This window comes from Caloenas nicobarica, chromosome 5 (genome assembly GCF_036013445.1).
Source record: "Caloenas nicobarica isolate bCalNic1 chromosome 5, bCalNic1.hap1, whole genome shotgun sequence".
Lineage (NCBI taxonomy): Eukaryota > Metazoa > Chordata > Aves > Columbiformes > Columbidae > Caloenas > Caloenas nicobarica.
The window spans coordinates 34,906,977-34,932,122 of record NC_088249.1 but is presented as its reverse complement, the minus strand read 5'-3'; the positions used below and the strand labels follow the sequence as shown (position 1 = coordinate 34,932,122).

At 47.8% G+C, this 25,146-nt stretch overlaps 1 protein-coding gene across 3 annotated transcripts; it reads left to right on the top strand.

Moving 5' to 3' along the window:
• Positions 1-1,084: 1,084 nt before the first annotated feature.
• On the top strand, positions 1,085-24,618 carry BMF (Bcl2 modifying factor). 3 transcript variants are annotated; one of them, XM_065636776.1, is made up of 5 exons: positions 1,087-1,159; positions 2,551-2,715; positions 3,684-4,004; positions 4,955-5,118; positions 18,705-24,618. In XM_065636776.1, exons 3-5 carry the CDS (start codon positions 3,689-3,691, stop codon positions 18,804-18,806), a joined length of 582 nt encoding a protein of 193 aa, XP_065492848.1. In that variant the 5' UTR covers positions 1,087-1,159; positions 2,551-2,715; positions 3,684-3,688; the 3' UTR covers positions 18,807-24,618. The 3 variants fall into 3 exon arrangements, with proteins under 3 accessions (XP_065492849.1, XP_065492847.1, XP_065492848.1); XM_065636777.1 differs by lacking the exon at positions 2,551-2,715 and having other exon boundaries at positions 1,085-1,159; positions 3,684-3,779; XM_065636775.1 differs by lacking the exon at positions 2,551-2,715 and having other exon boundaries at positions 1,085-1,159.
• The last annotated feature ends 528 nt before the right edge of the window (positions 24,619-25,146 follow it).

Genomic DNA, 25,146 nt, shown 5'->3' with positions numbered 1-25,146 from the left:
AAAATCTCCCTTCCAAGTGGTCTTGTTATGTAGGTTTTGAACACAGCCTGACAGGGTGCTGCTGCTGCTGCAGAGCTGGGTCCTGCCTCCCTCAGCTTGCTGAGATTTTGCTATTTATTTCAGGGGGAGAGGATAAATCAATGGCAGAGTAAGGGTAAACGGCACTAAGCTGCTTTTCAGAGGGTGAGGCTTGTTTTGGCTTATTCCTCTCAGTGAGGGGGCTCCAGAGAAAGCACTATTGAGAATTTATCCTTATTAGTTTAGCTCTTTAGTCCTGCATGTCAGTTGTATATAGGAACGAGCATGACGTGGGGCAAAGCGCTCCCTGACCCTCACAACCCACCGTTCAGACTTCAAAAGCCAATGAGAACTTTCGGAGTTATTTAAAGCCAAGGAATAAGAGTTCTGTTGGAAAGTAACTAGCTGGGGTCACGCTGTCCCCAGTTTTAAGCTCAGCCCTGCCGGGCCGGTAGTTCTGCTCTGTGGCAGTAGGATCGGGCCGAGTGGCTCCAAAGGGCTGGTCCCAGCAGCGAGTCCCACTGAGGGCTGACAAGGGTATTTATTTCCTCCTTGCTCCCACCTGACACAGGACGGAGCAGTTTATTTCCCCGCAAAGACCAGGGACGGAAGCGCAGTTTCGAAGCGGAGGCTGCTCTCCGTGTGACGCAGCCCCGTCTCCGGGCCGAAGGCTGCGCCCTCTCCTCCGCCCCCGTCCCACACCCGGCAGCGACGCCCGCGGCTCCTCCACAGCACTTGCCCGCCCGCCGCCTGCGAGCGGGGAGCTGGCGGGGTGACACGGGGTGACACGGGGTGACACACGGCGACACAGCCCGCGCGCCCGAGGGGGCGGGGCCGGCCTCAGCCCGCGTCTGCCCGGGGAGGCGAGGCCCCGCCCCGCCCCGCCCTCCCCTCCGCCGCTCCACGGGCCGGCCCGGCCGCCCCTCCCTTGCGGCGGCTGCTGCCCCTCGCGGCGCGCCCCGCCCCCTCTCCGGCCATTGGCCGTCCGGTGGGCGGGGGCGGGGCGCAGCTCGGCGGGGGCGGGGCTGCCGTCAGCTGTTCGCGGTCCGCCCGGCGGCGGCGGCGGCAGTTTGGCGGTGGGGTGGCGTGGCGGCGGCTCCCGGGACGCGCCGGCCCCGCGGGACGCCCGTCCCGCTTCTCGGTGAGTGCCCATGAAGCCCTTTCGGCACTGGGGGCCGGCCTCTCTGAGCCAGGTCTCCGGCCAGCGCGGTGCTGAGGCAGGGCGCGATCGTGACAGGGAACGGGGGGTCGCCCCGGGGCAGCCCCGGCGCGGAGCGGCTCCTGCTCGGGGTCCCGCGGCGTCCGGGGGACGGGGATAAGAGGGGGCGGGACGGCTGGGAATGCGCCCGGTGTGCACCGAGAAGGCAACGATTTGCTGATGTAAGCAATGGCTAGTGACCGGTAGCCTGCGCTGCCTCTCCCGGGCCGCCCCGCCGGGCTCGGGTGTCTCGTCCCCCGGCGCTGCCCGGAGTAGCCGCGTGTCGGCCTCTCGGCCGGGGGTGACTGCGGGGCTGGAGGCCGGGCAGGGCAGAGTTAGAAGCAGTCGGCGGTGCCGAGGCGCGGCCGGCCAGCTTTGTTTTGGGAAGCTGGCACGCACGTGTGCGCTGAGCCCTCCCTCCGGCTCCCGGCCCTCCGCCTGTCAGAGCGGGCGGGCGGCTGCCTCGCCTTGGGAGGCCGGTGGCTTCTCTTGCGGAGGCGCCGTGGGTCGGACACGGCGCTGAAGTCACGGGGGCCCGTGTCCGTGTCCCCGCCGTCTGGCAGAGCCCCCGGGGCGCGACCTGTTGCGCGGCTGTCCCAGGCGGGTTGTGTTTTCAGATTGTGGAAGGAAGTTAAGTGAGTTGTAGGATGAGTTATCCTTTACACTGCTTCGGCATTCTCTCTTCAGCGTTTCCTAACGACTCCGCAAAAAAGTCAGACCGTATTGCAGGAGATCGAGTAAAACTCCGGGCTTTCTAAACCCTCTTTTGTTCAGGGTTTGGTCTGCCTGCTAGCTCTTTGCCTTTGTTGCACTTTCTTGCACTGAATGCCCATGTCCCAGTGGGGCTCCGATGGATGAGGTATGGCAAATCTTGCTGCAAAGACAAATCACATTATTGCCTGGTCCTTCTGGCAGGTGATCGTGACCCAGCAGCAGGGCTGGCAGGGGAACATCTCTATGCCAGTGTCTCAGGACCTTAACTCCTTTTGGTGTGCTACTTTAAGCCATGGATGAGAATGTTATGAGTGCTGTGCCAAGATAGCACTGCTGTCACCTGGCGGAGCTGGACCAGCTGTGGGGCTGGTACCTGTTCTGCTCTGCAAACTTTTCTTTGTGAGTTGTGGCTGGGCCAAGTGAACCGCTGAGATGCAACAACTTGAATAACTGTAGTGGCCCTGAGTTAGAGCCCTGCACACATAGTTCTTGATCTGCTCCATCCCTTTGTCTCCTCTAGCATGTTGGTCTTGTGAGTGCTGCTCACCCGGGGGGAGATGGGAGCACCAAGGGGAGCACTGAACACATCCTTATAAACTTATTATTAATGTCTCCTTCAGGCCTGAAATTCCTCTTGCTAGTCTTCCATTCTGTTAAATACCTCGCAAACCAGAGCAAAGGAAGAGACATGAAGAGTTGAATTTCACTGCCTTGTTTGGAACTGGGTGGAAATCCTGGAGATGGATCTCTTAGGAGACTGTCTTCCAATTGGGTTAGATGCACAGGTAACAGTAAAGGGACTTATGGCCTGTTTTGTTTTTTTTTTTTTTTTCCTAACTGCGATGTTTGCAAAGAGCTCTGAAAGAACGATTTAGGGGTTTGTTGTTTTTTTATTGTCTTGTTTTGTTTTGTTTTTCCTCCATCATCTTTGTCCAGCTTTGTGCTGCAACAGAGCTCAGGAGTGTTTACTATGGCAGCTACATAAGCTAAAGTTTTGCTTTAAACACTGACACCAGCAACGTGGTTTTTTTTAGTAGTAGGGTAAACTAATGCATGGATAGTACATGTAGGCTTTAGGGTAAGGGGGTAATGAAGTGGCTGCATTGCCAAGTTTGGGCCATGTCTTGAGCTGAGAGAATAAATGAGAAGTTGGAAAGAAAGTTGGCCCTTCTAGGGAGGAGTTATGGAGAGCTTCACAGAAACGGCTTAGCCAGCTCTTGAGTTTTGCAACCACTGGAGTTTCTTAGAAGTCTGGCCTTGCAGCCTTGTGATTACAAGAGCTTTACTTCATCAATAAGTAATAGATGGGAAAAAGTGAATGGGACATAACATAAAGTTCAAATATGGTGGGCAAAAGCAGAGCAGACCCCAAAGAAGCTGACTGGCTATGGAGCAATTTGAAGGATTGGGGTTGCCTTTTAAAACAATGCCTTTCCAGTTGCTAGGTGCTGAGGTTGGGGGTTGGCTCCTTCCTTGCGACCAGTTATGGAATCGGAGCCATGGGTGGGTGGACTCTTAGACACGTGTGAACTTTGTTTCCCTCTGGCCCAGCCGTCCAGGACTTTCCACAAAGCCCTGACCTCCACCACTGAGTCATTCACCTCTCCTGCCAATGCAGATGGGCAGCATTGGGAGGGAGGAAAGCAGGCATGGAAAAAAGAGCTGTGTTTTATTGTTGGAGCAGAAGGCATTCTCTCCTGGACAACATTCTTGTTGTGTCTTAGCTGTTTCCTCAAATGTTTCTTTATTGCAGGAGCAATGGATCGCCCCAGCTACCTGGAAGAGGACTATTCTAGCCTGGATGGGCTGGACGATGACGTGTTTCACTCTGATGACTTTGGACTTGCAGGTCAGCCTGGTGAGATGACTGCAACTGGCATTTTCACACAGAACCAGTCCTACAGCTGCCTTCTGGGGAGGTTTCAACTATTCCCCCTCACACACTGCTGTGGTCCCGGTATCAGGCATCCTGAGCAGCAGGACAAGGCAACTCAAACACTCAGCCCGTCCTCTTCCAGTCAGGATGTTATGTTGCCTTGTGGAGTCACTGAAGAGCCTCGGAGACTCTTCTATGGTAAGAGCACTCCAGTGTCATCAGCTTTGCAGCAAGGAAACTGTCCCTTTAGCACTCCCCCAATCAAACAAGGTTTCTTTCATTAGGGCATTTTACTAAAGGACTGAAAATTATTTTGCTTTGGTCCTACTCCCTCAGGAAAGACGGCTTGTATTTTCTTATCCTTGCTTGTCTACTGCAGGAGCCAGGCACTTGCTCATTGCTTCCACTGTCCTTGATATTCCCACTCTTTTTGGCTTTATTCTGTCAAATTTTATTTTACTGCTAGATGTTTAGGTACTCACCATACCTTGTATCCTATGACTCGCCCACATTTTTTTAACTTGTAGTGCTGTCCCATCCACATAGGAAGACTCCTAGACGTTTTCAGCATAGAGAGGGAAAGGCAAAAATGTACACTTAGTGGGAGAGCTTTTAGGCTCTTTACTGGAGTTAAAGTTTTTGAATAAGTACCATGTCCATCCAGTATTTTACTAGTAACTGATGGGAGACCATTCCTCTTTGTGTATCCGATTCAGCTTTAATTCAAATCAATCCTACTAAATGCGACAGAACTGAGCAAAGTCTGATGGAAAAGATACAGCAAACTTTAATGGGAGACAACATGAGGCAGAGATCTTGGAAAACTGCAAAATTGTCATTAAAAAAAAAATCAGCACTTGGTTGAACTCTAAACAAACAAAAAGGAGCCCAGTGTAAGATCCTGCTAGTCTCTTGATTATGAGAAGCAACACACTGCTCTGCTTAATCGATATAAATCTGCTTAAAAGCTGAGCAAATGTTTTACTGCATGCTTATGGTATACAGTCATTGTTGGGGCTTCAGGAACTGGACTTTGACATGAATCAAAAATTTAAGATTATGTGCAGTTCTTTCCTCTGTAAAGGGTACTGACTAGAAGAGCAATTCTTTGTCCTGGAAGAATGACTCTCTTGATCTCTGTTGTGTAGGGAATGCTGGTTACCGTTTACACGTCCCTCCAGTTGGCTTTGCGTTGGATCCGCACCTCCAAGAGGAGCCTCAGGAAGGTCAGCGGGAAGCGCGTGCCGAGGTGCAGATCGCACGGAAGTTGCAGTGCATTGCTGACCAGTTCCACCGGCTCCACATACAGCGGGTAGGCTGTCTCTAGACGGGGAGGTGGGGGTTTCGCCATCCAAGAGGGGTGCTCTGGAAGACTGGCTCCAGGCATCAGCTTTAAGCGAGAAGTTGTCTGAGGCAGCAGCCTGCCAGCAGCGATGAAATGGCAGGAGTATCCTGATGGATTTTATTCATGCTAGATTGCTGGCCCTTCCTAAAGATTGGCAGGTGGAGGGACGAGAATGTATGGGGTTGCATTAACTACCTGGGACGGTAGCTGTTCTGCGTTAGCTGCTGCTATTCCAGCTCTTCCAGTTCAACAGCAACAGCATCACTGAGGCTTTCTTCAGGGATCTCCCCCTTGCTTTTTATTACAGCTTTTACTCTTCTCCACTCTCCTCACCACCAGTGTCTTCTGTGGTGCAAGTGGCCATCTGTGGCTTGTATCAGCTGCTCATCTTGTAGATGACAACAAGCCTGGAGTCTGTTCTGACACTCCTTGTTGTCTAGGGGTAGTTGTCTGAATGTTGTGGAGTATATTTAGATCATGCTAGACTTGCTAGCAACTCCTGTCAGACAGTCCTAGCTGGTGTCTCAGACTCGTGACTAACTTCCTCACAACAAAAGACAGCTGTTAAGATGCCATCAGGTTTGAAAACCACACTCCAGAATCTTGATTAAAAACAAACACAACAACAAAAAATTCTGCTCTTCAAAGAAACAAAACAAAACCAGCACCCTTAAAACCCCTGATTCTTTCTTCCTTGCCCTCCTTCCCCTGTTAGGGAGGGGTGAAATGGAAATCTCAGCCCATGCAGAGTTTGGCAGAGGTGCAAGCCCATTAAGGCGAGTGTGTATCCACTTGCAAATGCAGAAGCTAACACACTTGCTGACTTTTGAGAGGGACAAAAAGCTTCTCTCACTCCAAGTGACTTGGTGCTCTGTTAACAGTGGGATCTGTTGCAATTCTTCTCACAGGTAAGTGAGGATCTTGGTTCTGGTCAGAAACTGTGGCTTGTGGCTGAGCAAAGGTTTGCTCCTCTCTGTGTCATGAGAGATGAGGGAATTCTGTGGCTCTTGATCTCCAAATAGCAGGAGGATTAAACAAGCTGTAACAGGAAGATTAGTCTGTAGAAATGTAGATGGGGCTATGAATGTCATTTAGCAAAATGCAGCAATAGCAAGCTACCACGAGATTTTTAACAAGCGTGTGGTTGAATGGGGTTTTCCCCAGTGACACCTTTTTGCCAGCGATAGCTGAAGATCCCACTCTGTGTAGCCAGATTCTGACAGGAAAGGGAAGGTGAACCATCCCGGCAGAGGAGCCCTGGCCTGAAGTGGTGGAACTGGTTGTAACCTGACCCCATACATCTCGGGAGCCCGGGCCTTGGAAACGCGTCCAGGAATGCCCACCCCCGCCCGCCCCGCTAACGCAGCCCGGCTCGGGCTCGTTGCCGCCCTGCGGCCCCGGCGAGCTGCCAGCGGCGGGTGCTGCGGGGCTCCCGGGCCGGAGGCGCTGCCAGCGGCGGGTGCTGCGGGGCTCCCGGGCCGGAGGGGCTGCCAGCGGCGGGTGCTGCGGGGCTCCCGGGCCGGAGGCGCTGCCAGCGGCGGGTGCTGCGGGGCTCCCGGGCCGGAGGGGCTGCCAGCGGCGGGTGCTGCGGGGCTCCCGGGCCGGAGGCGCTGCCAGCGGCGGGTGCTGCGGGGCTCCCGGGGCCGCGCACCGGCCGCAGCCGCGGGCCCGGGCGAGCTGCCCGCCAGCGGCGGCTGGGAGAGTTAGTAAACAAAGGCGTCCGGCTGCCCGGGCCGGCGGCGCAGCCAGCAGGGGAGGAGCTCTGCTGTCTTTGTTTGAACTGGAAGAGCAACAAGTTGTAAAGGGGCGGGGGGGGGGAAGAGCCGTTCAGCCATTTACATTTCAAAACAAAACAGAAAAAAATGCCCAACCTAAAAACTTAACCCGAGGATGGAATAGTTCAGCCAGTGGTTCTCCACAGCCTGAGTCTGGGATAGGCTTTGGCGTTTGGATCTGTTAAGGGATTCTTTCTTGTTTGTCAGGAAAAGTGAGTACTGAGCCACATACTAGTGTCCAAGGCACCGTTCCCCACGGAGTGTTTTGTTGTCATGCCCAGTCCCTTCCCTCCCAGCCCTGCATGGAGGATTTCCTTTGGCTTTTAACATAGATGTCCTAGGCAGAAGCCCCTCTGTCCTGTGTGTGCAATGGCTCTTTGCAGTCTGTTGCTGAAGAAGCAAGCAGTCTGCCCCTGGAGACACGTGAACTGGTTCACAATATGTTGTGGTTTGGAAAGGGCAGCCTCTGAGATGTGGAAAACTGGGCTGTCATTTGTCTTGCTGCGAAACTAATCCCTGATTTGGGTGCCCCATTCCAGCTTGTCTCAAACATTTGGTCAAAACCAACTTTCCAGAGCGGTGTCTTGAATCAGATTTAGAGTACCACAATGTTAGTCACACCAGTGTGGTCTTGTGAAGTACTGAGACAGAGCAAGTCTGATTTTCAACAAGCTGTGCCTCTTTTCGGAGCCTACGAAACGTCTTATCTGTGAACCTGTGAAAAGAAAACATATGTGCCTTTCAGTCAGAGTTAGGAAAGACTTTAAGCATTGGAGTAGTGCATCCAGCTAGCTCAAGAGTTGCCCTCCCATGGCTGTAGAGTTCTGCAGGGCTCTCCAGCAGTTCAGGTATGGCTCCCGTTCTGCTGCCGCAGCAGCAAGGCTGTGTTGACACAAAGGCCACTGGTTAATGTACATCCCTGGTTGAGAGAGGAACTGAGCAGGCAATAGCTGCTGAGGTTGACGTCACTGAGTTGTCATTGGACTCAGTTGCACGCACGGTCTAACCTCATCGCACACTGGGAACCCTGGACAGTCACTGTTATCTCTTCCCTGGGCTCCCAGAGCTATGTGGTATTTGTTTTGTGGTTCTTGGCTATACAAAAGATTTTGGGGTATGCATCTCTTAAGAATAAGAAAGTTGGCTACACCTATGCTTGCTTTTGGCATGTACACAATTTTCAGGGTTTCATTTCCTATTAATATATTAAACAGAATACAGTAGTTTAAAACCTGTCTTTTTCATCCTTAGAGCAGTGCTAGAGCAATAACACAACACTCCCTAGCATTCTGTGGCTTTCATCTCCTTAAGATGCTGAATTTATTATAGGAAGGACTTAAGCAACTCTCTGTGTTCCTAAGTAGCAAAGCCTGCTACAGGTGGATCCAGTTTGCAAAGGGCTCTGCCGAATTACATGCGAGACCAACCTATCTATGTTTTCTCAAGCTCTTTAGTCCCTCTTACCTGTCTGAAGCTGTGTTTCTTCTGGCAATGTTCAATCTGTTGCGCCTTTCTCACCCTGACCCTGGGCAACAAAGGTAGAGCCAAGTCATGCTTTCTGCAGGAGAACCCAGTACCTGCCGCCTCCTTCTGGGTTTGGAGCAAGTATGCCTGTGACATGGGATGTGTGAACTGCTTGCTGTGGCTGAGCTCGAAGAGTGCACCCTGAGGTTATGCAGGACAGAGCTGAGCTTAGGGGATCGGCTGGGATGTCCAGGCTGTGGCAACAAGTGCCTGGGCTCTGCTTTAGGTCCCGAGTGCACTTGAGTTCCCTTGCCTTGAGAAAGGGCTTCAACTTGTGCTGAACTGACGTTGTGTTTCACAACATGATGCGCTGCTAGATGGGATGGGAGTCGGTGAGAGAGATGGCGGTGGCGGGGAGCCGACCCTATACGGGTTATACAAGAGTGGGGTGGATGATACTGTATATCAGTATCACACCCCTTCAGTTTGTCTTGCTCCATTGAGACACTGGAACACTATGGCTTTTTGCAAATAAAATAACTCTTTGCAAGCAGGCTGCAGCTTTGAGGGAACTGTTTTTATCGCATCTCTTCTTTATGGTGATAAGATCACTTCACAGGGGATAAAATTGTCTCTTTAAGAGCCAAGGAGTGGTAGCCTTGAACAGTTCTGGGCTTGGGTCCAAGCAGAGCCACTGACTTGCTGTATGACCTCAGACAAGTCTCTTGACCTCCTTGTGCTTCAGTCAACCCATCTGGAAAGCTTGGTTTAAAAAAAAGCTGAGCCTCAATGAGAACCAGATGCTGAATCAGAGCTGAGCTTTCTCGAGTAAATAAGTGCATTACAAACAACAACAAAGCCCCTTTCCAACACATCAGGAATCCTGCAGTTGATTTAGATATGCTGACCATGCTCAAAAAGCCTCTGTAGATCTAGCTATAGAAAACTTTATTCCTCTAAATTCCCTACTTGGTTCAGCAAGTAGCTCTCTGGTCATCCCTGCAATGAGCTTGAGCAGCCCGTGGAACCTGCATACCTGTATCCACACTGGCTGCCGACAGATGGCTGGGAATGTACCTGTTTGCCTCAGGTTAATGACGCTGAAAATGTCCAGGAGGAAATGTTGTTATCCTTTGAAAGTGAAACGTGTTATGTTTTGCATATTTTTTCCCCTCTGTCTCTCATGAGAGTTAATCGAGGCCTCCTCTGAGACGCTTCTGCTTATGCAACAGGGAGCCCATGTCTCTTGTTGGAAATGCATCAGTGTGAGAGAGTGGGTGCATAGCGTTGATCATTCATCCCAAACTCCATCAGGCTTTTCTCCGTCGTTTATTGGGGACACTCGGGGAATTTTTAACAGCTGCTTTTTTAAACTGGAATTGTTTGCAGGAAAGTGTCCTTTATGATGACTTTACATTTTAGGAAAAAATGTTTAGAAATGTTTCCTAATAATGTCATGCAGAGACTCTCAAACTGTCCTGCAGCTGAGCCTGTAGCGCTGGCAGCTCCTTACTTAACTTGTACCTGCAGTCTCTTTGAGACTTGGGGTAAGTGCTTTCATTCATTTCCCGAGTAGGTTAATATGTTTCAGGATCTTCTCTGCTGGCTAGTGCTTGCTGGTCGCTGCTGCTGCTGTGCCAAGTAGCGGGTCTCCTCCGCAGCTCTGCCATCCGTGGGATGCCCATCAGTGCAGAACTTGAATTTCCAGCTGAGGATGCAGGAGCATGGCAAAGGAGAGTACCAGGTGGAGAACTCCTGAAGTGGGTGAGCCCAGTTCAGAGGGCAGGGGTAGGGTGGGTGTGAGGTTTGGAAGACTGAGGTGTAAAGCAAAGTTCTGGCAGGGCTATGGAATGAGGGTCCTAGGCTTGAGGAATGACGTATGCCATAGGGGGAAGAGGAGTTCACACAGTCAGTGGAGTCAGAAACTTGATATGAGGAAGTGGAGACAGGTTTTTGGTTAACGTTGTTAGATTTATTTTTTTTCCGTTTTGACAAGTGACAATGAAGGAATAGGCGGGCTTGGAAGTGCACATTCCTGTATGCATACAGATAACACAGCAACCTGTTGCCCCTTGCTTAGCACCTGTTCTGAAGTCCTGACACCTGCAGAGCTGACTACATGGCAATTAGGTTAACAGAAACTTGCTGGACCTTTTCACATCTGATCTGAAATGATATTCTTTGGTATGTTAAGAAAATAAACTGAGAACAAGAACATAGTTATGGCACTGTATAAATCCATGTTTCTCCCAGATCTTGAATGTTACATACAGTTCTAGTTTCCTTCTTTCAGAAGTGGTGCAGCAGAACTGGAAAAGGTTCAGAGGGAAGGCAAGAAGGATGATGAGACTTCCATATGAAAATTCTAAAAAATGGGCTAGGACTGCTAAGCCTAAAAGTGACACAAACCAAGGGGTTAGCAATATCAAACGGAAACCAAGTGACATGAAGGAGATGGGTAGACTAATCTCTCCCAGTATAAGACCTAGGCAAAATGAAGTCAAGCTAGTAGGAGCAAGCTCAAAGTAAATGAGGTAGTTTTTCATGCAATAGGGAGCTCTGTGGAACTCCTCGGTAAGGCATATTGCGCATCCCAGCGCTTTAGCTGGGTTCAAGGGGAATTGTAACAAGTTTATGGCCATTGAAAGAGACATTAAATAAACAGAAACCAGATCTGAGTCAGGAAGTCCTAAGCTCAAACTAGTTAGATGCTGAAAGAGTATTAGGGGGAGCTATTGCATGTACTTGCCCTCTGCTTTTCCTCAGGCACTGGAGGCCGGACTGTGCGAACTTTTGATGCCACAGCCACAACCATTGTATATCAGCTTAATAAAAAACACAAAACTTTTGCATCAGCCAAATCTATCCTTCTTCTCTATGCTTTTAGCTGACCAAAGATTTAAATATATTATGGTTTTGTTCCTGGTTAAAATAGGGGATAATGTTAAAAAGCAAAACTTCCTGCCTGGCTCTGGCAGAGGGGAGCCTGGTGGCAGGAGAGCACTGCGAGCTCTGAGCAGCATCCCCCCGTGAATCCCTCACCCTGCTGGACACAGGACTGCAGTGTCTTAAGGCAGCGGGGACGCAAATCTCACGATATCAATATTGCCCACATTAAAGAACGTGAATTCTTTGGGACAGTACAAGTGAATTTTTTTACAGTATTTCGAACATCACCTGCAGTATTGGTGTGTGTTTTAAATGGCGTACGGTGCTGCTGCTTCTCCTGTACAACAACCCCAGTGGTCTCCGCAGGCTCTTCTGCATTCCCTCGGCTCTTGCGGCACCGTGCTGGATGTGACGGTGGTAATGTGCTTTCTACTGGTAGCAGTGTGACAGCAGAGAAATTATTTTTCAATTAAGAAAAAATTGCGATAATATCCCACATCTTTTTTAGCGTGGGAGACTAGGAAATGCAGGTTATAACTTGTCTGAGATCATGCAGGGATTGCTGATTGGAACCCAGTTGTTCTGCTTCCAGTCCTCCGCTTAGGTTGGTTGATCTTATTAAGATACTGCCATCTCTGGGGGGGGGATGATGAGATGTTTGCACTGATTATTTATGGTGAGGAGTGTGCGTGTTTGTATTTTACTCAATTAAATTTTATAGTGGAAAGGGAGGAAAGGAAGTGCCCAACTGCAGAGTCCTCCTTTGTTTCAAGCCATTGACGAGGAATGTCCCGCTAGCCTTTTATAGTCTCTGTTTGGGTTTTTTTGTTTCTCGGTTGCAGCTACCCTTGCCAATGGCAAAGCAATCTTTCTGAGGACCGCGCCACAGCAGAAAGAATAGCGATCTAAAAATAAAAGCAGCGAGGCAACTTCTGTTAACCCCAATTAGCTTCTTCCTGATGTAACGCCTGACAAGACGAGGGCGATGGGGACCGAGGGCGATGGGGACCGAGGGCGATGGGGACAGCGGCCGCCCGCCGAGCGGAGCCCGCGGCGGCCAGGACCCCTCCGGCGCGGAGGAGCGGGCAGAGGCCCGGCCTGAGCGCGGCTCTGCCGGGCAGCGTTTGTGCTGCGGCTGCTGTGTTTATATCGTGCGCTAAATTTAGCCTCTGAGTCATCAGAACTGCTGACGAGCGGCTGCTGTGCCCGCAGGCTCCGGCGCTGCACCTGCCCGCCCCCTTGCCCACAGGCTCCCCTCGCAGCGGGACAGCGCTGCGCCCAGCCCAGGGCCCCCACCCGCCTCACCCCTCCGCCAGGATTATTTTCCTGTAAAAACTTGCAAAGTTGTTATTTTTAACCAAAACCCCGAGGTAGGCTTTAATCACTAGGGGGTGCCTCCCGTGCACGAGCAGTTTCGGGAGCACCTCCCTTCTTCTGGCGGGGCGGGAATCCGTGCGAAGTAAAGGTCAGCCTGTCCCGGGGTGGGTGATGAACAGGGTGAGCGGTGGAACAGCTCTGCCAGCTCACGCTGGGTGCCAGGGCGTAAGCCTGCCTCCACTTGCTGCCTGTGGGTGTCTTCTGGGCACGAAGGTGAGGTCTGGGCATCTCTTCTGCACCCTCGTTTCCCCACCCCCCCAGCATGGAGGAGAATCCCCCCCGAGACTCTGTGCCGCAGGTAGAGAGTGGTGTCAGGTGCAGCTCTGTGGAAATGCAAGACCCTTATTTACTGTATTTATGGAAAATAAGCCACTGTGCCCCCCGGGGTGCAGGAGGGGAAGGCTGAGGGCCTGGGAACGCGGTGGCCGGTGGTTGCCCTTCCCAGGTTGCCGTCAGCTGGCTGTTGCCATGGCGTCTGTCTGCTTCCCCTTCCTGCCCGCTCCGGAGAGGAAGGCGCGAGCGGCTGCATGTTTGTTTTTGAACTACGAGAAAGTTGAGAAAGGGCTCACCTGCGCAGCTGTGCCCGCAGCAGGCCTGGGGCAATGGACGTTGCCGTTTGCTGCTCGGACCAGTGCCTCGGCAGGGGTTGGTGCCGTCCCCCTTGCTTGGGCCGGGCAGCCCATAAATGGGTTCTGGGGGTCTCCTGCACCCCACATCCCTCCTGCTGCACCTGCTACTGTATTTCCCCTTTCCATAAACACGCATGTTGTTCATCTTGTTTCGCAAAGCCTGACGGAGGCTTTGAGAAAGGAAGCAGCACTGGAAATGACGCCGCCCTCTACCACGAGTTCAGTCCCACGTAAGAGAGCTGTGGGGTTTGCAAGCCAGAGGATGCAGGTCCCCAAGGAAGATACTCATCCTCATCCCCGTGTGACCATGAGAAATCGTGCCACTAAGCTCCTCTTTCGGTTTTTGTCTGTTACTGTCTTCTTTGTTTTCCCTGCTGCTTTTACGTATGCATTGTTCTCTGGTCATTAGGAATCACAGCTGGAAAGATTTGTATTTGACTTCCATTGGCCTGCATTTCTCTCTCCAGTGGGGTACACCACCTGTAACCTCTGTTGCCTTGGGGACTGTGACTTTCTAGTCTTTCTAAGCTAAAGCATATTTTGTGGTAGCACAATATGCCTCCAGCCACCTGGCAGCCAAAACAGTCTTCAGCGATGAGTCAGCAACTGCTCCTGGTGTGCAAGTATTTTTGTTTTCAGTGAATAAATAAAATCCCAGCAACTTATTGCTGTTGCTTGTACTAATCATTAAAGGAAGAATGATGTTTTAATGTGGACATATGGCATTCTTCTTCTTTTGCTATAATAGTGCCATTTATGGCTATATTTTAATTCCTCTACTTGAGATAGGATCAGAATTTGACCCTTAACCATCTGGAAGCCGTGAAACAAAGTGAAAAGTTGCCCATGAGATAAAGAGGTTAGACAGGTGTACCCATCCGTATATGTGACAGGAATGTAGCAGACCCACATACAACACACGTATATGATGAACATATTCTGTATTTTTTTTAAGGAGAGATATTAATGGCATGTATGTATCACATGGAAAAGTGAATCCTATTCATCTGTTAAACATTTACATTCAAGGACACAAGGAGCTGTGGCAGAGGGATAACATTTTCTTTAAGGTGTATTACCTTACCGATCTTCCCTTGATCACCCTGTGCAAGGGCTGGGTAGGAGTAAAAAGCTTTTTGACATCTGAGGTGCTCTTTGACAGATACACAGCTGTATACTTACACTGTGAAACATGTATTAGGAGTTCTAATTATGGGGAGGGAATAAATGCCGGGTCAATCCTGTTTCTCTTTCATTGGCTTCCAGTAGAAGTCTTGCTGTTATTTTGTGTTTGTTTGCCAGTATTCTGGCTTGTAGCTCAGTACCGTTCATGGAATAGACTTTACTAATGTACTGTTGATGCCGAGGACACTTTTCCTGTAAAATGGCCTTTCCTCGTGACTCACTGAAGCCTTCATGCTAACGCCTCAGACAGTCAGTCTCTTAAGGATATCCCCTTTAAAAAGCAGCAGCTGCAATAGGAAATGGTTTTATGTGTTTCCAGCTTTGTGTTGACTTGTGGTATTCACAAGTCTAGTTGTCTTTAGTTACAGTTAGTGGAGAGGGCAAAAGAGACTTCTTTCCATCTTAGGAAGGAGCTTCGAAATGTTCATTATGTTGCTACTTCATGGAGGTGGCAAAGTGTTCATCCCTGGTACATTTGTGCAGTAGTGACCCCGAGGATTTAATTGTTTTTGTGAGGGACAAATCAGCATAGTGAAGCTTAGGAAAATTATAAACCTGTGCCACAATAGCTATGAGTCTTACAAGACGCTTAGAACTGCCTTGAAATTTATCACAGCTGAAAAAATTAGATGCCAGATTCATGGAGTGACTCTCCTGGGTTTTCTGTTCTTCCTGGCAGCTAAATTATACCACACCAAAAACCCCTCAGTCCTGAAATATTTGAGTATTTCGGTCTTGGCAGGAGCATATCTAGGGAAAAGCTACTGAAACTTGTGACAAGGACATTTTTTAGGCTGGGACAGTCCTTTTGATGAATTGTTTTCCTCTTATCTGTATTGGAAAGAATATCTGCCGTTTCCATCCCATGGCTCTTGTCCCACTCTGAATCAGTACCAGAGGAAGCAGATGAGCCCCGAAGCGCAGCCGTCGCTCCATACACCCGGCAGCCAGCCTGGCTGCTGCAGGAACCAGCCCCAGCTTGCGCCTCTTCTCAGGTCGCCTTTCTCTTGTGCTGGCGCAAGCATCAGCTTGGCCGCCTGATGCCATGAATCCGATGGATTAGGATGACCTTGTCAGTACTAAAGGCAACTTCTTTGCCAGATTAGTCCTGGCCTTGGTCACCGTCCTGTTCCAGTTCACTTTCCTGCAGCAGCGTGAGGAGAGGACGGTGCGAGCGGGCTGCTGCAGCGCCTGGGACCGCAGCACTGTGGAAGGTGATGCTGGCTGGAGATGGACCCAGGGAAATCCAAGCCCTAGGTCTAGGAATAAAACCTGGAAAGCTGCCCTCAGCCTAGTACTCTGTTTTTTTCACTTCAAAATTAATGGTGTCAATGTCCTTCGTAAAGTTATTTGAGATCATGCTTCTTATAAGCATGAGGAAACAAGGGTAAAATAATTCCTGTTCTGCTCTTGCATTAAAATCTCCTTGAGTGTCTTAGGGAAACATTTTTAACTGGAGAAGGATAGAAATGCTGTACCAAAAAAGTGGCTTCAAGAGGCAATGAAATAAACACAATAGAATATAAACTAAAAAAACCCCAAATTTAGAGTTTTTATTAGTATTTGTGATACCACATCCCATTGGTTCTCTTGCAGGTCTGTAGGGCTCTAAAAGTCTTATTTGTCAAATAAAACCAAACAATACCTTCCAAACCCCAATACCTTCCTCAAAAAGCTCTCCTTCGCTTAAAAAGAAAGGGAGGAGGATGAGCACAGTCCTTCCACTGTTCTTCCCTGAATGTGGCCTCCTTTACCTATCACTGCAGAGAACAAGTAATCCTTTTCTTCTGAAGTGACATATAAAATTTAAGGAGGAGACAGAATATTTAGACACCTGTTATCGTGTGTGAGAAGTGCAAAGTGGCCTCCTACCTGAAGCAGGACATTAATACAGGGATTCTTACATTTGTCTCTCCTGCTGACAGTGTGGAATAGTTGAAATTGCATGTGCCAGATTAGCACACCTAATCTCATCTGCCACCAAGTCAACCCACTTTATAAAATTCCATGAGCGTTTCCATTAAAGAGGCTCCACCAGTGAAGTTGAGATATGTTTCAAGTTTAGGATTTCAATACCAATTTTTAAATATCCTCTTGCATTTCCCATACTAAGACCCTATAACACACTTCATTACCCTCGTGGCTGCCAGTAGAATCAGATAATCTGCCAAAGCATATTGTCTTCAGAGCATCTATAGTGTGTTTGTCCACCATGCATAGTTCCTTACTTTGGAAACTGCAGAAGAAGGCATTGTGCTTGCATGGCACTTCATTGACATGCTACCCTGAAGATCTCTGTTTAAGGAGCAATCTGCTTAAGGTGTAATAGCTTGATAAAAACATGCTATCTAGATGTCGTCAGGACAGTGTGGTTCCACATGTGTGTTCGAGCAGGTTTGGATGCGGTTCTAAGGAGAAGGGTGAGAAGAATCTCTGGAGTTTGATGAGGAAGGACGAGCCTGGTCAAACTGAGAGGCGAGTAGCAAAACAAAAAGCATCTTGTTTTTTGAGACTAAATTAGTTTTTTTTTTTAATCCAGTCCTAGGGGATAGTTTATAAAAGGTTGTTTTCACCTGTAAACCTAGCAATGCCAGGGCAATCAGCATGGGCTGAGCTCAGGGCTGGTTACTTTGAAATAAATGATACCAGGCTCTAGAGTCGCTGTGTGTGGGTTATGCTCAAAACACAGTTGAAATGTGTGATGGGATCTGTGTCCGCTCTTCTAAATCCAGGAGACAACTGCTAAGTCTTGAGGGTAAGAATAGTGACCCACTGGTAAGATGGAAGATGAGCACAGGTTTTTTGAAGCCTGCTTTGTGTGTACGTGTGATTCAAATGGCACAGATCTACTCACGGTGAAATATAAACATAATTTAATGAGTATCTGGGAGGACTTTGATGAGCTGTCTATTGACACCTCTCCAATACACCAGCTCCAGTTGCAACTCTCTCATATTCGTGATTACATAAAGAAAGCCTTGCAACCGTGTTGTTCTGCCCTGTTGGGCTAATCTGCGTTGAAACATCTTGTTCGTATAATGTGCTTCAGTGCTCTTTTATGAACTCCTGTGTACTGAGGCAAAGTTGTTGGAAGCCAGTCTTCTGTTTCCTCATCTGCTGCGGATTGGCGGGGGGCGGGGGAGGGGGAAATTGGGGCTGGTTTGTTTTGTTTTCCAGAAATGATCAGTCCTGCTTAGCAAATATGGAATTCTGGATGAGAAAACAAAGACTGACTTCTAATAGAGGGTCGGTTATTGCGGTGAAATAGTATCCCAGGCTGGGCAATGTAAAGAGAAACCCACCTGTTTGTATGAGCTGCCATTAAAGTGCAGGAAGGTGGGGGTATAATCGGAGCCACTTTTGCAGGGGTGATTACATATAACAAAAGAAGGAACAGTGTCCCTGCCCCAAAGCTGCATTGTATAGGCTGGTGTCCCCCTGAAACTCAACTCCTATGTTTCTTCCTTGACAATGGGACCTGAAATAACCTCTTGGTTTTGGTTTTTTGTGTGTTTTCAAGTATGTTCTTGCTTAAGGTTTAATTGGCTCCAGTCAGTAGGAAAGGGCTCCAAGGCTGATTATTTATGGCTTACTGTCAAAAGTGGCTATAAAAAGGGCAGTATTATCTTGGAGATGCTGGGAAGGAAAATGTGGTGGGGGGAGGGTGGGGGAGTGTGTGTGTGCACGAATGTGTTTTCTTGTACTAGATGAAATCAGAGTTTTGCTGTCTCAGCAGTGTGGTTTAAATTGAAGATTAACCCTTTGACCTTCACGGTGTCAAATCACTTACAGATGGATCACCAGTTATATTTTTTCTTTTTTTTTTTTTTTTTTTACTTTTGGGGTGAAGGGGGGCTTTAAAAAAAAAAATTAAAAAAAGGTTGTTTGTTCATGCAGCTGGGGCTTTTGAAAGGCTCAGAAGCCAATCTGATTAAAAACAGCACTTGGCTAAACTCTGCAAAATCCTACAAGCAAAAAAAAAAGTTTAATCCTCTTGTGCACAATGCATAAAGGGTCTGCTCTTTTCTTTTTGTAATGTTAGAGCTACAATTATTTCTGGAGAACTTATCATTTCCCTCTCTCCCCTCTTCCCTTGCTGCACCCCCTTGTTATGCTGATGGGATTAAAGTGTCTGCTCTTGAAAAGTGTAACTGAGTTGTTATTGGAAAAGAGAAGTGGTGTGTTGCAATTTTAGAAATATAAATAACCTCGCTTCAACTGTTCTCCTCCACAGCATCAGCAGAACAGAAATCAAGTGTGGTGGCAGCTTTTTCTCTTCCTACACAACTTGGCCTTAAACGCGGAGGCGAACAGGAACCGCACTGGGCAGAGGTGAGCGTCGCCCGCCTGTTTCGGCCGCATCCAGTCTGCAGGGAGCACTGAACAAACACTGGTTTGGGGGCGAGACATTGCACACCGCCGGCCGGCTGTGAGGACTCTGAATTTCTGATACTCGTCTTCATGTTTGGGGGTTTTTACGGACTCTTCTTTGCTGCTGCCTGCCTCGCGAGGCAGGGGGCTCTTGTCCAACACTGTCGAAGGAAAGCCAGAATGTGGGTGTGTTTGGTAAAGCTTGCTGCTGGTTCCCCGCGCCGGTGACCTCTGTGCAAGGGAGGCAGGTGTTAAGACTAACAGCTTCCCCTGCCCTCTGTCAGTGGCAGAGTGCAGGAGTGTCACTTTGGCTGCTAGTTAAAAATGATGTCTGGGATTGATGACTCTAAACATACTTTGGGTATCTTCCAGAGCAGAGATGCTTGATTCCTCCACAAGGAAAGGGGTTTTTTAGCAATTGAAACATTCAAGTAGCTTATATCCAGCGGGTTACTTGTTTTCTGCATAGGTTACTGTTTATTTCCTTGCACTCTGTGTGAGAGAAAATCACAAAGAAATCTGATCTCCTCGTTCTTCCCATTGGGCACCAGTTGCAGCTCTCTCACATTAAGTTTTTCTTTGTCGTTGCCATCAATAGGCAAAATCATTTCAGTAGAACAGTCTTACAATTTAACCTGCCTGGAGTTGCTGGTGGCTGTTAGTTTCTGCCACTGTTTGCTTCCAGTTCAGTGTTCACAGTGCCCGTGAGCCAGCATGAAGCCAAAAACCATGCAATATGACACAAGCGACATTCTTCTACAATGCTAATGTATATGGTTTTATTAGTTTTATGATGTGTGTTTGTTTCGTTTTTCTTTTCTCCTACTATAATGTGGTTGTTCAGGAAGGCTTAGGTCCCAGGCATCCGATACTTTTGCTTCAGGATTTGACAGGGAAACTAATTAGCAACTAGTCTGACAGGTATACTGTACAAGCAGTCTGTCCATTACTCCCGTATGTAATGTTTGGAGGCTGCTGTAACCACATATGGACTAGCAGCAGTAATATTACTTCATGGGAGGTCTTCTAACAGTTCCCAGTTTGTATGCACTCAGAAGTTTGTCCATATGACTGACACTATTGGACCAGCACAGGGAAATTACCAAAAGGAAGAAGCCTTAAATATCAGTGGCTACATCTCTGTAGCCTTCAATATTGTTAGTTTGCAAACCCAGTGACAAGAAGGGTAAAACACAAACAGAAAAGCAATACAGATTTTATTTTCTTCAGACTGTTTCCATATTGCCACTGCACCTTGTTATGGGTCTCAAATGATACAACCAGCATGAAGAAGAGCTGTCCCAGGAATTGCTCTTCAGTCCTGTTACAAACATCAACTTCAGGTGTTGAGGAATTCTTCTGCTCGGAAAAATAAGCATTACTTTGTGGGAAGAATAGTTTACTTGCACGTAATGCTTTCTCCTCCACCCCTCTCTGCATACCCTTCTCTAATTCATGCTCTCTCTGGTATTTGTATAATCTCATCATTGCACCCTAGTGTCTGGTAACAATTTGCTAAACAGAGTTAAATCTGGACTTTCTCCCTCTCTCCCAGCCCCATTCTCTTGATTTGCATCCTGCTCTACTGTGGCAAAATGTGCTTTAGCTCCCTGGAGGAGGTCCGCAAGCCCTTTTCACTTGCATATATTCACATTCACTTTCTTTCAAAATAAGGAGAGTTTATGTGAGATGAGCTTTTTCCTCCTCTTATGTTATTTTTCTGGCTAGAGCCAGAGTAATATGTTTGTCCATGATGGTTAATAATTCATGTAAATGAATCTCAAGTAGTATTTTGGAGGGTGGGTTTCATGGAGAGGGAAGGCGAGAGGTTTTTCTTAGCAGGGGGGCTTGGTTTTGTTTTTGTGTTGTCTCTTTAAGCATGTGCACTACAAAGTCACCCAGAGGGACAGAAGCGATACCTGTTGCTGGCTGTGCTGCAGTGGCATGGGAAGCCGCTCTGCCCCTCTGACAGAGGCGAGGCTTCCCAGACTTGCTGTGCACAGTCTGTCTGGAGTAAATGCTGGTCATCGGAGAACAAGGACTTAAATGGGGGGAAAGCCTGAGGTGTAGTGCAAGCACAGACTAAGTTGGGGACCCCTGAGAACCTGGACGTTAAGGACAAGACATTTAAATCAGAAGATATTAAAATTTCAGCAAGTGCATCTCATCTGATGCTTAAAGAACATTGTGAGCTTTCCCCTTCCACTCTGCCTTGACTTGACTGCCAAACAGGCCAACAAGGCCTGTTCTCTGGATGCATAAGCTGGAAAGATAGGTCTGGTACTGGCACTTTCTGGTGTTGCGACCCAACCGGTTTATGTAGGGTCAGACTCTTAACATGGAGAAACAAGTATCCGAAACAGTTCCTCAGTCAGGCTGCCTGCCTCAATAGAGTCATTTGGCTCAGGGAAAGTCACATCTTTGCTAGTCCATATTTCCCGCTGTAACAACAGACTTATCAAAATTGGTCATGCCAGGGTCTCAAGTTAAAATCTCCTTGAACAACAATACTTCATTGGAGACATAGAGCTAATGCTAGACAAAGGCTGACTTCCTCCAATATGTGTGTTGATTACTGGTGCCAGAGATTTACAACCACTGATAATATATTTTAATTATATTCTATATCTGCATATCTTGGAGAAAGGAAATATGCTCTGTCAACCCAAAAGTCTTACTTTGCTTCGTATGGATTTGGAGGGGCAAGCTGGTTATTCACTTAGCGAAAAGCAGCTACTTCACACTCACAGTCTCACCTACTTGGGGAAATAGTAGGAAGATGTCACATGTTTTATCAACAAATACACAGATGCACAGCACCTGAGCATCTGTCACCCTTTCCACGTTAGCGAGGCCCCTTGAGCACACCCTGAGGAGATCTTCCCTGCAGAATAGCTACCGCAGCGTGGCCACAGATACAGGTTGAGTGTTTGGGGAAACAATCCCAAGGAACATGGTTTAAGTCTTGCTGGTGAAGGATTATGCTTGGCTTTGTAGATATTAGTTTGTCTTGGTGAAAGGAATGGGATGCTGTTTCTCTCTGTGTTGTAAAGCTATAGTATAACGATTTAGAAAGAACCGTCAGATCTTTCTCCTAAAACATATTCGTGTTTTTAACGAGCAGTTCTTAAGAAGAGCTTGAGCTGCTGCTGCTGGTACCAGCAGCCCTGGAGTATCTTGCGTGCCTTCCCCAGATCTCCAAAATGGCTTCAGACCTCAGTTGTCTTTCCTCGAGGGACAGAGTTCTTCCTAGCCCTTCCCAGCATCCCGCCCTTCCTAATATCATGTAACCTGCCCATCCGTGGATCCAGTAAGCCTGGTGCTAGTAGGGAATAGTTAGTTTTTGTTTCCTGCAATTCTTAAAAGCTGAGCCAGTAATCACAAAGTGACTGCCCAGGGGTAGCTGCAAACTGCCGTAAATAGGACACAACAAAGGCAGGGGAGAGGATGGATTGCACGGAAAGGGTTGCTGTTGGATCTCTGTGTGGGACCACAGCCTTCTCCCAAGGTGCTGATAATCCCTGGTAGCACTGAATTCCTGCGTAACTGATCACATATCTCCATTTAAATAGTTGGTTGTTATTAAGTGCTTGTTGGCTAAACTCCTGTCAGAGGAGTCCTGAAAGAAACTTCCTGTCAGCCTTTGCTTTGGATCTGTGTATCAACAAGGCAGTAGAGGCAAGGAACCCAGTCTTTCTTGATGTGGAAAGGGTGACTGCAAAGACATCTTTCTTTCTACCAGCCATTTACTTTGTCCCGTCAAGCCTGGAGTAAAGGTATAGGTGATGTGTGCATGTGAGGTCTAGTCCCGGAGCTGCTCCATGGCAGTCACTGAAGCTGTACCCGAGGTTGAACTTCATTCAGTGTGGGGCTTGGCACTTTTCTGGGAAACTGCATATTCTGCCCATTAGTAGACTAGGGAGAATGGCCGTTTTTTTAATGAAAAAGCAAAATTACTTGAGGCGGTTGTTGCAATGTGACTCCCTCAACCCTACAATGAATTCCACCCTTCCACTGCTGGTCCTGACCCATCTCTCTGCTGAGGCTGTGGGAATGGTGAGACTGTGACATGCTGAATGGTGTGCTATTGAGGGTGTTTTTAAAGGGAAAACCAGGGACAGCAGTCGACATATGTGCTAGGATCAAACAAGAATGCAGATATGTGGAGATCTTGCCTTATTTTACCAGCAATATATTTACTGCGGGATTATCAGTAAAAGGATCCTGGAATGCTCCTTCATATTCTTGGGAGCTCTGCACATTGACCAAGTACTATCGAGTATCAGCATAATTTGACAACAAAGATTTTTAATAATGTCCTTCAAAAGAGTCTGTCTTTCAAATTGGCATTTGTGGTCATTTGCAAAAATGCCTGCCTATTGCCTTTGATTGTTTTAGCAAGAAGAAATACCTCAAGGAATTGATAAAAGATCCCAGGACAATCTTTTACAGTTCCTAAAGACTTCAGTGGTCTCTGTTTCTTTGATTTGCATGTGTTCACACAGGTGTTACACAGCTCAGTTCTTCTCCACCAGGAAAAGCAGAAAAGACCAAACACATCAAATGCACTGGAATGTAATTGTGTGTGTGTATGCGTGTGTGTGTGTGTTCTTAAACTGAGTGCAGTCTGACGTCCCCTACCCCTTCTTTCTTCCACGTGCCTGACCTTCCCCCTTAGCCACAGAAAGGAGGGTCCCTTCCTGTGAATCCCATGCTGGAAGTTGGTTTCTGGGAAGCGAAACCTAATGTCTGTGGGCTGTTTTTTAAAGCCATGTTTCAGTTCTGTCTTCAGACTCTTTGCTGCCTTTGGGGAATGGAGGGGTGGGAAGGGTAGATTCTTAAGCTGTTTTTAAAATCTATTCTGGAAATTTTGCATGTATAAAGTTATTCTTAAATCTAAAGGAGTCTCCCTACTTTGTGGACACAGCTCCAGGAGAGCATCGTCACAGATTCCTCAGCTCCGGTTTTGATCAGACTATTCTGAAAGGAAAGTTTGATAACAAAACGGGGAGAGACTGGTGTGATGGAAAGACGATGACATTGTCAGTATCTCCTTAAATAAAACTCAGAAGTTAGGCTTGTAAAAGGGAAATCTTAGAACAGCCCAAGGGATTTGTATGTCACCCATTTGTATGTTTCCACTGGGTGCATTTGAAAATCCTGCCACTAAATTTGAGTTTGCATGTCTAGACTGTTGGGTTTTTTTGTAAAACTGATCAGTGTCTCTTCTGTTCTCTTCAACCGTGTGTAGTACGGTCTCCCGCATTCTTAGGTAAAATTCACTGATGAGAATACTGTGAAATACGGATTCACATTTTCTCCCTCCCCGTCTTGCATGACTTTTCTATTTCGGTGGGATTTTTTAAATTTTTTTTAAGACTTCAGAGTTCTTCATCTGGAAAACCATAGAGGCAAGGTGAACTAGAATTTGCGATGTATTTAATTTAACTTTCCCTCAATGGAGGGTTTCCCCGTGAGTTCTGATTTTCACCAAAATATGATCCTGTCCTGCTGCAGAAGTAAACCCGATGCTCTCCTGTGAGATTTCTGTCTGGATTAGTCCTGAAGTGCACACACCTTCTTTGCCATGGACTGAGACCCAGTGAGAATGTAGCATTTTGTTTATCCTGGTTGTGTGCCTCCAGGACTCCTGCCTGTACAAATGATGACTGGGCAGAGCTCCTTTTTTTTTTTTGTATCTGTGCAGTATATTTGCTTTGTGCTTTCTTTCTTTGGTGCTTTTTAATACTTTAATACTTGGATTTTTTTTTTTCTAATAACTGGTACAATTTTTAATAAAATTGTAAAATTATTTGTCTGTCTTCTTTGTGTTATTTCTTTAAGGGATGGAGGGCATTTACACAGCTGGCCTGTTCTGGAGTTACCCAAATCAGTGATACAATTGGGGTTGTTCAACTTTAAAAATATCTGGTAGATCCTTTTATATGCACCCTAATACCAGGCCCTGCGAGAAAGACAAGATTTTCTTTCAAGGAGGTATATTCCCATGCTTGGATAGAGAACTGCTGCTACTTGGAGCTGCACAGTTAACTTGCTGCTTCAGATCAGGAAGATCTCCCAAGACATACGTGGGATGCATCCACCAAATTTGCAAAGTGTAATCTTTGATTGACAGCTGCCTGTGCAAGTACCTTCAAAGGCACTCAGGCCTTGAGGATAAAGACTCATTGCTTGGTAATCTGCTAGGGAAATATGGGTCTCACTGGTCTTCTGACATAAAGGCAGTGGAGGAAGGCGGCTGTGGCTTTGTAAAGTGCTAATGACTCCTTCAAATACAGACACCA